This window comes from Triticum aestivum, chromosome 3D (assembly GCF_018294505.1).
Source record: "Triticum aestivum cultivar Chinese Spring chromosome 3D, IWGSC CS RefSeq v2.1, whole genome shotgun sequence".
In the NCBI taxonomy this organism is placed as follows: Eukaryota; Viridiplantae; Streptophyta; class Magnoliopsida; order Poales; family Poaceae; genus Triticum; species Triticum aestivum.
The window spans coordinates 462,004,163-462,016,246 of record NC_057802.1 but is presented as its reverse complement, the minus strand read 5'-3'; the positions used below and the strand labels follow the sequence as shown (position 1 = coordinate 462,016,246).

Below are 12,084 nucleotides of genomic sequence, written 5' to 3'. Positions count from 1 at the left end.
GCACTTTAAAAAAAAATGCTTCATTGTTCTCACGGGCATGCATGGAACCATGTTCCAAAAATTCATGCCTGCATTGCATATCCTTATAAACACGCCTTTTATAGAGGAATTACATCCAAGCTTTTGGGGTGCCAAAGTCTTCTTCCTCCAGCATCCATTGATAGGAAAAGAATACATCGAAGAGGGTCCGCAAAATACGAAAAGAAAACAACTATGTTTTGAAAGAAAATTAAAAAAAATAGATTTGAAACCATCTTAAAATTTATTTAAAAATAAATTTCAGATTAAGAAAGCAAAAGGAGAAAACAATCTATTTTGACGAGGCCGCTAGTTTCCTTACGATTCATGTATGATGACAAACAAATTATAACTTTCTTATAGTATTTCTCAAGACAATACAACTTCTCAGTTTCTATTTCAAATTTTAAAACAATATTGATGTCAAAATTTCCAAAGTTTAATACAAGTTTTTCATCTGCAAAAAAAGAAAATCAAAGTTTGACTTAAGATATGTCTAAAACATCATCTTTTACACGACAGAGTACCACTTAGTGCAGTCATGCTTTATTAGTTACTCTCTTAATTTCATAATATAAGAGCGTTTTTACACTACACCAGTGTCAAAAACGCTTTTATATTATTGGACGGAGGGAGTAGAAACCAAGCCAGGCGTATAAAAAGCAGATGTATTTTTGTCCTGGTTCCTTCCAAAAAGGATAGATTTTTATGCTCCAAAAATAGCGTTGGATTAAACAAGAGTAGTTGTGTACGTGGTCGGCACCTAGCGTCGATGGATGCAGCTAGCTGCCTAATCCTATCGTTCTCTTAATTAATCCTCACATGGGAACACGGTGTGATCAAGGCAATTTAGTAGTGTTCTCACGCGTCGACAAAGAAGAGATGCATCCATCAACACAAAAGATCAACCCAGAAACGATTGACACAAGAGAGAAGGGCCATGTACTTCTTTTTATGGATTGTGAAATGTCCACTGTCGGTTTAAGAGCACGACGGCGAAATAAATCCAATATAAATGAAAATGTATCAAGATCTCATGGTAGCCGCCAAGGTTATACCTAAAAATTATGTTGACGGTCGACACAAAGTTTTAGTTTACAAACATTGCTCCTCATCCCCTCATTTAACTTTTGTTAGGATAACAATTTGACCGGCAATTACTCCATTGATATGTAACTTACATATATAGCATAATTGATATTATTATATTTGTATTTCAAATAACCTATGTATGTAGTACCGCTTTATTACATTACTAGATGATACCCCGCACGTTGTAGCGAAAAAATTCTAATATATTTTAATGATATTTGGTATGGAACATGAATATTTAGAGTAACAATATGGCAACTAAAACTAAAAATACATACGATTTATTGTGTTTGACTATTGTATAGTTGCAACATATGTGTTAAATATAAATAGTGTAATTACATGTTAAATCTCTCTTAATCAATGAAAATGGCAAGTCTTTTGCCTCGTTTCAAAAAAAAATTACATGTTAAATATAAAAACCATGCACGTTTGTATACTGAGGTGGGCTATTTCCCATGCATGATTACATGTTGAGGTGATGCATTTCCCATGCTTGTTGCATGATGAGAGGACATACTTGCATGTTAAGAGAAATATATTAGTGGCGGTTGTTATTTAGATATAGGAGATACATGTTATTATTACTCACAAATGAGGGTGATTTTTTGGCTCAAAGTTCTACGGTGCCCCAGTTTTGAATTTTTTGAAAATGAGCCTTTTGAATTTCAACCAAATCCAAAAAATACACACAACCATAGGGACGTACTATACTACATGTATGTAAATTTTCATGATAAAGTACATCTTGATATGAGCTAAAAAATCCTGAAAATGATTTTGCTTTATTGCGTAGCTCACATGTTGAACATGATATTTTGTACTACATCTCAAATGTTAACGTATTTCATCATGAAATTTCACACACTTGTAGAAAACATCCCCATGCACATGTCTATTTTTTCAGAAATTTTTGAAGCTTAAAATTTTATCTTTGCATTTTTCAAAATCCAGGCTCCATGGCGCCGGGGAGCCAAAAGCAAAAAGAATGAAAAGGTAAAAGAAAGGAGTGTAGGCAAGAGACAATAAAAGCGGGAGGAGAAAGGAGGAAACCAGGGGAAGGAGGGAGACAAATCCCAGAAAAATCGAGGAGGAAGGCGACGACTCGGGCGGAGCGGAGAGAGAGCGCGGCCATGTGGAAGCCATGGGCGCGCGCGGCGTGGACGTCGTGACGACACCTGCCGCCTTCCAGGCCCTCCCCGCCGCCCACGCCCACGCCCGCGCCCATGACCGCGCCGCCGCAATGCGCCTCAAAACCCCACCCCGCTCCCCTCCCCGATCTCTGACCCGGCAGGCTTCTTGATCCAGGCCCAGGCATGGCGGAGGCGGCGCCGCCGAAGCTGCTCTACATTGCCGTCGCCGACGGCGGTGGCCGGCGGGCGTTCCGGTACACGCGCCCCGTCCTGCAGAGCACCCTCCAGCTCATGGGCTGCAAGGCTCGCCACGCCTTCAAGGTCATCCCCTCTGCCCTCCCCTCTTTGCTACCTCTCTCGCTGTCCGCGATCTTGATCCCGGAAAATGGAGGGCCGCCAGCCTCCGATTGGGGCCCCTCTCGTGCGACATGCTCGCGTTATACCACGATTAAAACCGAGGAGGACAAAGCCGTGCCTGCTTCTGATTCGTTCTAGACGCCGTAGATCTTTCATGGACAGCACATGTCTAGCATAGTGTTCTTGGTGCTTTTCTTTCTTTCTTGAATTGCTTGTTCTTAGCTCAGATGATGTAGTTAGGCATGCCTAGCATAGTGTTTGGCGGTAGGACGATTTTCACATGGGAAGGTGACAACTATACTATACTAATTGATGAGTACACCGAGTTCGTCGCTCGATCCAAACTCCCCTGCATCAGTTCACTGCCCTTGAATCAGACAGAAAATCTCTCATATCCTTTTCATGGTCTTTTTGGCCAGGGTCGTTCTTTGCAGCAAAAGGATTGGATCCGATTCACCGTATTTTGAATGCCCAAAAACACCGTTCTCTTCCCAGTTATTGTTCTTGTTGCAGACTTATTTTTGTAAGTATACGTCCTGGGAGACGTATCAAGATCCTGAAATTGTCTTTTGCTGATACTTTGCTTGCGGGTCATTGTCATCACATGCAACTGTTGCCCCTTTGCTACAATTAATGTGAATCGCTATTCCTTTCTTCGCTTTGTGATGCTCTGATGAGAGTGACAGCACAATGTTATGCGATGTAGACATTTAGGCTTTGCCTTGCATGATCTTTTTGCCCGGGAACTGTAGCTTGGCAGGCTACCTTTCTAGTCTGTATCTTGGAATTGACATGAGCTCCGGTGTCGGGTTATCCTCATCTTGGAGCTGACCTGAGTTCTGGTATCGGGTTCTCACTTGATGTAATTTTCCTTGCTCTGATTTGGTCATGACAGTTTGTCGTGTCTTAGTTCCTTGTGGTCCATTTCGATAAGCTGGAAGAAATAATACACCGTTCATGTGCACAACTTTTTATTGGTGTGTGGAGTTTAACAAAGTTCATTTTGTCACCCCTTGTTGGCACCGTCAGATTAGCAAGAAAGTGTTCAGTGTGATGAGGAGTGAATTCTTGGATGCATCGAGGTCGGGTAGGGCTGTTAAAGAAGAAAATGCTCCTAGTCGCATTGGGGAGGATGCTGATATGCTTAACACAGAAATTCCAGATGCAAGTAGCAGCAGCATGCCCTTCGAATTGTACAAGACACAGACAACGATTCTTGTTTCAAGAGAGAAGTTTCTGAATATTGTGTGTGATGCACTCTCTTCTTACAAGTATGTTGGACCAAACCAGAAGGCTGACTTGCTTCTTGCTTGCAGGTAACTTTACCCTATCTCTATCTTATTGAGTTCACAGAAGCAATCCAACAAGCATATTGCTTCATCTATTTAATTTACAGCTCCTAGTAGTAGTCGTCTATTATCTCCTCAACAGAACAGGCTTATGATAAATGTGTGTGCTTAACGTGCTTTGTTAAATTCAAATGATTCCCTTGAAAAGGCCTAAATTATTCTTATGAGCACAGTACATGCATTATGCCCAATGAAATGTGCATATATTTCCAAGTCATTTCATTGCAAACATTGGGTAGCTACCTCAATGAATTCAACGGCATTTAATTTTTGCAATTGTGCCTTTTCCAATTATTCTGATCAGAATTAAGGAGAAAAAGGAATCAGTGACAGTACTCTTGTGTGGGACAAGCGGGTGTGGCAAGTCCACTCTATCATCTTTGTTGGTATGTTGTTTTCTAACTTAAGAGTCTCGGCCATTTCTGGATGGGTTATACTATCTATGGTACACCAGTGACACAATAGTTTGTTACATGCAGAAGCATTTAATAATAAGTATCTGCAAATCAAATATCAATTTAAAGCGCTTTGACTGCTTTCTGATCCATTGTATGTCTTGTTCCTTTTAGAAGATTGCATTATGAATCAGAGAAATAACTGATGCTGACTCTTGCTGAATGTTTAATACGGCCTGTTTGTTTTACCCAGGGTAGTAGATTGGGCATTACGACAGTAGTTTCTACTGATTCCATACGCCATATGATGAGAAGCTTTGCAGATGAAAAGCAAAATCCTCTTCTCTATGCATCAACCTACCATGCAGGCGAATACTTGGACCCTGTTGCAGTTGCTAAGTCAAAGGCAAAGAAGCTCTCAACGGTTTCTCATACCAATGGAGGCAAAGATGGCACTTCAGATGTTAAATCTCATCATGGCTCCTCAGATTTACCTCCTAGAACCGAGTTGATTGGCAACAAACAAATGGCAATAGAAGGGTTCAAGGCGCAAAGCGAGATGGTCATTGACAGCCTGGACAGATTAATTACATCATGGGAAGAGCAGAAGCGATCTGTTATTGTTGAAGGAGTTCATTTGAGCCTAAATTTTGTGGTGCGTACTAGTCAAGAAACAAGATGGATACTTTATTAGTGTTCTTCATGTCATACTTGCATTGTTTGCCTATTATATTTTGTTGCACTTTGAAGAATTGACTAAGCTATTTATTTTGAATATCTAATAGATGGGGCTAATGAAGAAACATCCTTCCATAATACCATTTATGGTATACATTGCAAATGAGGAGAAGCACATGGAGCGATTTGCTGTACGTGCAAAGTACATGACATTGGACCCAGCAAAGAACAGATATATCAAGTACATCCGGAATATCAGGGCTATCCAGGAATACCTTTGCAACCGAGCGGACAAGCATCTGGTGCCTAAGATTAACAATACTAATGTTGACCAGAGCGTGGCAGCCATACATGCCACGGTTTTCAGCTGTCTTCGTCGACGAGAAGTTGGGGAGCAGTTGTATGATCTCAACACAAACACTGTTTCTGTGGTGGATGAGGAATACAGGAACCAGCGTGCATCTAACTCCTTGGGTTCCAAGGGCATGTTCCAGTTCATTCAAAGGAAGGGGTCTTCTAGGAATCTGATGGCTCTCCTTAACCCTGATGGTTCAGTCACCAAGGCTTGGCATGTAGATTCATGTGATGGCAATGCCAATGGCAGTAGAAGCAGTGATAAATCAGTAGGAAAGGTTAACCCATCACAAATTGGTAAGGTAGAGTCAGTTAATCTCCAATTTGGTTCCTTTGGGATTAGTGCGTGGCTGAGTGATACAGGTGGCACCAGCCATACTGGGAGCGTAGATGACCTGAGGGCTGATGGCATTGAGACAGGCGGTAGATACTTCTCCTCATGCTGCAGCTCGCCAAAGACATCAGACTGCGCATCCAAAGAGGTACTACGAACTTCTGTTATTAATATGACAGTAATATTTTCATATTTCTGTTACTCCCTCTGTTCACTTTTGTAAGACGTTTTAGACAGCTGAAATTGAACTGTTTTGGGTGTTGTCTTATAAATGTCTAAAACGTCTTACAGAAGTGAACGGAGGGAGTAGTAGATTGCTGATGTTTTACATTCCAGTCTAACAAACGTTCTTTCCCCTTTCCAGCATATGGAGGATTATTCAGTCTATGGTAGTGAAGAAGAAGCTGACGACCCACCTGATGCTGAAACTGATGAGGATCTAACTGATGAAGAAAGAGATGTTCACGAGGTAGCGACTATGTTATCCAGCAATTTTCCTAGTGGGATTTATTTCTATTTTAGGAGCGAACATTTGATTGCAGTTGCTTCCTGGACTAACCAGGAATGCCAGTTGATAGCTTGCCTCGTTGCAAAGCTTGTGCACAAGTAATCTGAGCTTTCTAGATAGCTAAATGTTTTCTGAACATACCAATGTCTTCAGATTGAAGCGGGCTCGGTCGACGAGCATTCCACCAAGTCTGATGAGGAATACGACGACCTAGCCATGCAGGACGTGATGGAGAACGGTAACTGCTCCGACGATGACGACGAGCAAGCTGCGCGGTTCGGCAACAGGAGCTCGCCGCCCCTCGATGAGAGCATCCTCGGAGCAGCTGACGGTGATGATGCCGTGGTGGAGGGCAGGTACCACCACAACCTGGACCTATTCACGATATCCAAGGACATGGCTGTCACGCGGATGCCGTGCGCGTGACGCTGCCACCCAGACCAACCCATGGGAAGAAAAGCCCGGTGTCCTGTGAATCAGACACCATTGCCACAATGCCACGGTTCGCTGCGCCACTGTGCTCTCTGGTGGCGCTTCCAGTTAGGAGTTTGCACCGGCAGCTGTACTCATATGAGTTTATGTCGGTGGTTATCACTGTTAGACATACTGATGCTTGTCCAAGCTTAACATATACTATAGGAATCTGGTACTTTGCCGATGAAACTCAAATAATGGAAGGTTGAAATTGCATCTGTAATTGCGCAAGAATCTCTTGGCACCGAAAACAGGCGCAGGAGGTCCTCCGTTTTGAAATGTGCACAAGGTCATGCTTTGAATAACAGTTAAATCTAATTAAGTTTTCAATTTTCACTCAAATTGGCCCCACTGGATTCCTTTTTAAAATCATCTTATGGTTGTGATTTTGTAACTGTTAGCAACAGCCAAATTGGTCTCATATTTCTAAGCGGAGGCAACTAGGAGCTGTAGTTATTAGCAACAGTTGCTAAGCCAGCCTAGCGACAGTGCAACAAATTCAGCTAATTCCTCTGTTGTAACTTATTATGAGGATGCAAATGTGCTGTGATGAAACCAAGAACTTATTATGGAAAAAATGTCTGCGGGAATCTATCAGCATTTGGAAATGTGCAAAGTTTAAATTGCATTTGGAAATGCGCAATCCAAAAAATTGTCCGTCAGCTCACGGTACAATAACTTGCTGTTTTCATCCAATATATTGATGAAACTGAGAACGGAATTATAAAATTACATCAGAAAATGAACTCCGATACAATAAATATTGTACGCATCCTTATGAAGATTAATGTGCTGAACTCGCAAGATAACTCGAAAGACCAAATTAGAAACATAGATAGTAGATCAAATAGTAGTATAGTACACAATCACAAGAAAAGAAGAAAAACAAAGCGTAACACATGGCAAAACACAAGAAAAACGTTGGTACTTCCAGAGCTGCATACAGGCATTTCATAGACACAGACGTTCATTTGATTTCTGCGGAAGGTTAAAACATTAGAGACAGAAAACATTTGATTCTGCGAAACATCAGTAAAATAGAAATCTTTACAGAGATGGAAACCTTATACACTGATTAAACCCAAGTCAAAAGGATCTACAGGTGTCCCTTACTCCCCGTAATCTAAACCTAAACAGTTCAGCTAACTTGCTTCCATGCTTTTCCCTTTCTTATGTAAATGTTTCTTACTCAAAGAGGGGAAACCGTAAAAACATACTCCTTTGGAACAAGCAAAATCAGACATGCAATAGAATGTTAAATTTATGTCTTCTACCTAGTACAAAGGAAGTGTGCAACCACAGCTATAAGAATAATTACAGGACCAAGAGCAACAAGAATAGTAATAAGATTTGCAATAGACACTGTTCAGCTGTGGATCTGACACTGCTGGTGGACGAGTGCAAAAGAGCTACGGTTCGAACAATACTCTACATGAAAGATATTCTACAGATAATTCCTAAATACATTGAAACAGAAGAATATACAGTAAGACAGAATCAGGTATAGGCATAGGTCCAAGGTAAACGATAATAGGAAAGATCATCTACAGATTTATTAATGGCAGAAGGGTGTCAAATATTGGCTGTGAAGAAGACAATTTTAATCAGATTTATGGATTGTCCTGAACTTATAAGAATCTTATGTTCGGAAGATAATCACCCAAACACTAATATATACCACAACAGCGCCAAGGAAACATCCTTACTCATGACTACTAGTATCGTGAGTCATACCAATTATAGGTCTACTGAAAGAAACATCCAACTTAATTGCTAAGCCACTTCTCTGAGTTAGTTACATTGTCATGCCAAACAACTTAAGTTCCTCAAAACATAGACAAAACAAGAAATAGCTTGTGCCAATAATGATTCCAAAATTCAGCAGCCATAACACATGACAGCTAAATTCATGTAGCCAGTACATACTGATTTATTTTTTCTACACAGAGCATGCGCAACAAAGAACCAGTACTCTTAGACAGCTGGTTGAAAACACACCTGTAATAATGGCTCGTTCTCATCGGTAGTACCAAGCATTTCAATAGTTAGAATCTGGAGCTATTAGTTCAGAACATATAATGGTAACTAAAGTTAACATGAGAAAATGCAATATGGAAGTATATATACCACCCAAGATGCATTGGTACAACAGTGTTGCGCAAAATTGCACAAAAGAAACACCATCAGATTTCCAGTATCTTGTAATGTAGAAAAGGCAAACAAATAACTCATCTTGGCCATATAGATAGTACGCATATGACAAACCATATGTATATTCTTCTGCAAACCAAAGCGAACAAAAGCTGCTAATAATACATGGAATTTCAGGAGAACAAACCAGCTCATTCTACAAAGAATAAGCAATGTGCAGCTCAATATGAGCAGCATTACTCTTCGACTTCCTTCTTTATTTCTGCCATTAGTTCATCCTTGTAATCCTCAAACGAGCCATCATATTTAGTCACCGTGCCATCCTCCACAACCCATATCTGGCTCTTCTCCTCATCGTCACAAACTCGAGATATCAACCGTGAGTCATGGCTAACCAAGACCACACCTCCAGTGAATTCATCCAGAGCGTCTGCCAAAGCATCAATACTTTGCATATCCAAGTGATTTGTAGGCTCATCCAGTAGGAGAATGTGAGGATTCGACATTGATATCGAAGTGAACACAACACGGGCCTTCTGACCACCAGATAATTTAACAATGGGAGTAAGATGGTTGTGACCTGGCAAGCCAAATTTTCCAAGCTTGCCACGGACAGCCTCCGCTTTGCTCATTCCCCCCTGGTCTGGGTGGAGCCTGAGCAAATACTGAACTGCATTTTCCTCCATCGTCAACAAGTCAACAAAATGCTGCGAGTATCGTCCAATCCTCAGCTTCTGGCTCCTTCTTGCCTCTCCTTCGGATGGGTTAAGATCACCAGCAAGTAAATTTAGAATAGTAGACTTTCCTGCTCCATTTGGCCCAACAATGGCAACACGTGTTCCCATGTCAATGCCAACATCAACATCTGATAACTTGAAGTCCGGACGGTTGGGGTAGCCAAAACCCACATCAATGAGCTGAAGGAGTGGTGGTGTGAGCAAAGTGGGTTCTGGGAAGTGGAACTCAACTTTGTAGTCATGCCACTTTTGTGGCAGATCCGCTGGCTTCACGTTATCATCATCAGTTGCCACATTCTTTCCCTTCCCCTTCCCCTTGGCAACTTCTTTGTGGGCCTTTGACATTGCTTGGTCTTTAACCTTATCTTGTGCAGCCTTGCTCCCAGTCTTCCTTGCTGCTTTCATCTGCTTTTCATACACCTCAAACTTCTTGTTCATCTCCTTCCTCTTCTGCTCATACCCGCTCTCAAAGTCATCAAAATTACCACGGTAAACATGCAGACTCTTATCGTGCAAATGAATGATATCATTGCACACTGTGTTCAAGAAGTCCCGGTCATGGGAAACCACAATTAGGGTCTTCTTCCACTGTGAGCACAAGTACTGCTCCAACCAAAGCACAGCTCGGAGGTCCAAATGGTTGGTAGGCTCATCAAGGAGCAGCAATGTTGGCTGCATGAAGAGAGCACGGGCAAGCGAGATGCGCATCCTCCAGCCACCACTGAAGGACTTTGTGGACCTTGCCTGCATTGCCTGATCAAACCCCAGCCCCGCAAGGATTTTGGACGCACGCGCTCGTGCAGCATCAGAATCGCATAGATTTAGCTTCTCGTATACCTCGGCAAGCTTCTCGTTGTCATCGGGATCATCAGAGGCCTCAAGCTTTGCCTGCTCAGCCCGGAGCGCCGTAAGCTCCTCATTGGCTGCAACCACCGCCTCGGTTGCCGAGCGGTCATCACCAACAATCTCCTGCTCCACAAGCAGGACATCAATGTTCTTGGGCACGGGCACCTGCCGCCAAGAGAGCAGCTTCAGGAGGGTAGATTTGCCCATGCCATTGGGCCCCACGAGACCGTAGCGGCGACCATGCGAGATCCGGAGGGAGGCGCCCTTGAGTAGCTCCTTTCCTCGCGCAGAGACAGAGAAGTTGTCGAGCACGATGTCCTTGATGTTTCCATCGGCGGCATCGCCCTCGGCAGCGGATCCGGGGACGCGCGCTCCGATGACGACGGAGAAGGCGTCGCGGTCGTCGCGGAGCGCCTCCCGCTTGGCAGCCTCGGCGACGGCCGCCGCCATCATCTCGCGCTTCTCCTTCTTCTTCGAGTCCTTGTCCGAGGGCGCGAGGGCGTTGAGGTCGACGGTGGCGCGAGACGGCTTGGGCTTGGCGGCGACGGCGGCGACGTCGGCCTCGTCCTCCTCGTCGTCCGACGGGGGCAGGTCGATGCCGCCCATGTACGACGACGCGGGCGCCTTGGAGGGCTTGGGCTTGGGCGCCGCCTTGGCGGGCTTGGATTTGGGCGCCGTGCCGTCCATCGAGGCTAGCATGGCCGACACGGAGAGAGGTTTTTCCTTCTTGCTGGCGGCGCCCGCGGCCGAGGAGGACGAGGGGGCGTTCTTGCGGCTCGTGGCGGCGGCTGAGGTGGACGAGGAGGCGTTTTTGCGACTCATGGCGGCGGCGGAGGAGGAGAAGAACGGCGATGTTGCGGAATTTGGGTTTGGCTGTGGCGGATGGGGTCCGGGTGGGTTGGCGGCGCGACGGGCCGGGAGGAGGCGGGGTGGCGGCGGCGGCGCGCTAGGGTTAGGTTAGGGTTAGAGCTCCGCGCGGACGGGGTGTGAGGACAGGAGACCGCACGGGTCGGCGAGGCCGGCTTATTTTCCTTTTTTTAGAAGTCAAAATATGGCTTCTAAGGGCCTCTTTGGATCGGGTGAAAAAACGAAACTTGCCGTGCGCACGACGCTTCCTTGCCGATAAGCACACGATACTCGAATCGACCGCGGTGGAAGTGCTGGCAAACTGCATCCAACGGTGGCCGCAGCAGCAATTTTATCGTTCGCATAGCAGTGCTTGTGGACAAAAAAAATGCTGAGTCAGTTATGAATTCAATTTTATCTAGAAACTACTCCCTCCGTTTCAAAATAGATGAAGTTGGGTCATCTATTTTGAAACGGAGGGAGTAGTAAGCATGTACGTGCAACACATGATATATCCTAACTGAGCTTCTTGGCACCAGCGTTTTCATGCATGGAGCGACATTTATTCTTCGTAGCTGCACCTGATATCATGGAGGAGGGACATCGCAAAAATCGAACCAAGAAAAGCAACATAGAAAGAAGTCTTACAAGGATACAAACCCAAACTTCACAAGATAGCGAAGGCAGCCGGAGGTGAGGTGTAAGGTGGATGCGCTTCTTCGGCCGCCTTCAATAACCCATTCACACTCGTTTTTTAGATATACTTAGCTGCACTGGATGATACAAATACATGGACTAATTAAGGGGATAGT

At 44.0% G+C, this 12,084-nt stretch overlaps 2 protein-coding genes across 2 annotated transcripts; one reads left to right on the top strand and one right to left on the bottom strand.

Annotated features, from left to right (window-relative positions):
- The first annotated feature begins 2,153 nt into the window (after positions 1–2,153).
- On the top strand, positions 2,154–7,034 carry LOC123079680 (P-loop NTPase domain-containing protein LPA1). Its single transcript, XM_044502480.1, has 7 exons — positions 2,154–2,564; positions 3,630–3,916; positions 4,254–4,335; positions 4,598–4,999; positions 5,130–5,858; positions 6,075–6,179; positions 6,372–7,034. Exons 1-7 carry the CDS (start codon positions 2,427–2,429, stop codon positions 6,642–6,644), a joined length of 2,016 nt encoding a protein of 671 aa, XP_044358415.1. The 5' UTR covers positions 2,154–2,426; the 3' UTR covers positions 6,645–7,034.
- A 1,865-nt stretch (positions 7,035–8,899) lies between these two features.
- Positions 8,900–11,458, bottom strand: LOC123079679 (ABC transporter F family member 4). Its single transcript, XM_044502479.1, has one exon. It carries the CDS (start codon positions 11,246–11,248, stop codon positions 9,080–9,082), a length of 2,169 nt encoding a protein of 722 aa, XP_044358414.1. The 5' UTR covers positions 11,249–11,458; the 3' UTR covers positions 8,900–9,079.
- Between the last annotated feature and the right edge of the window lie 626 nt (positions 11,459–12,084).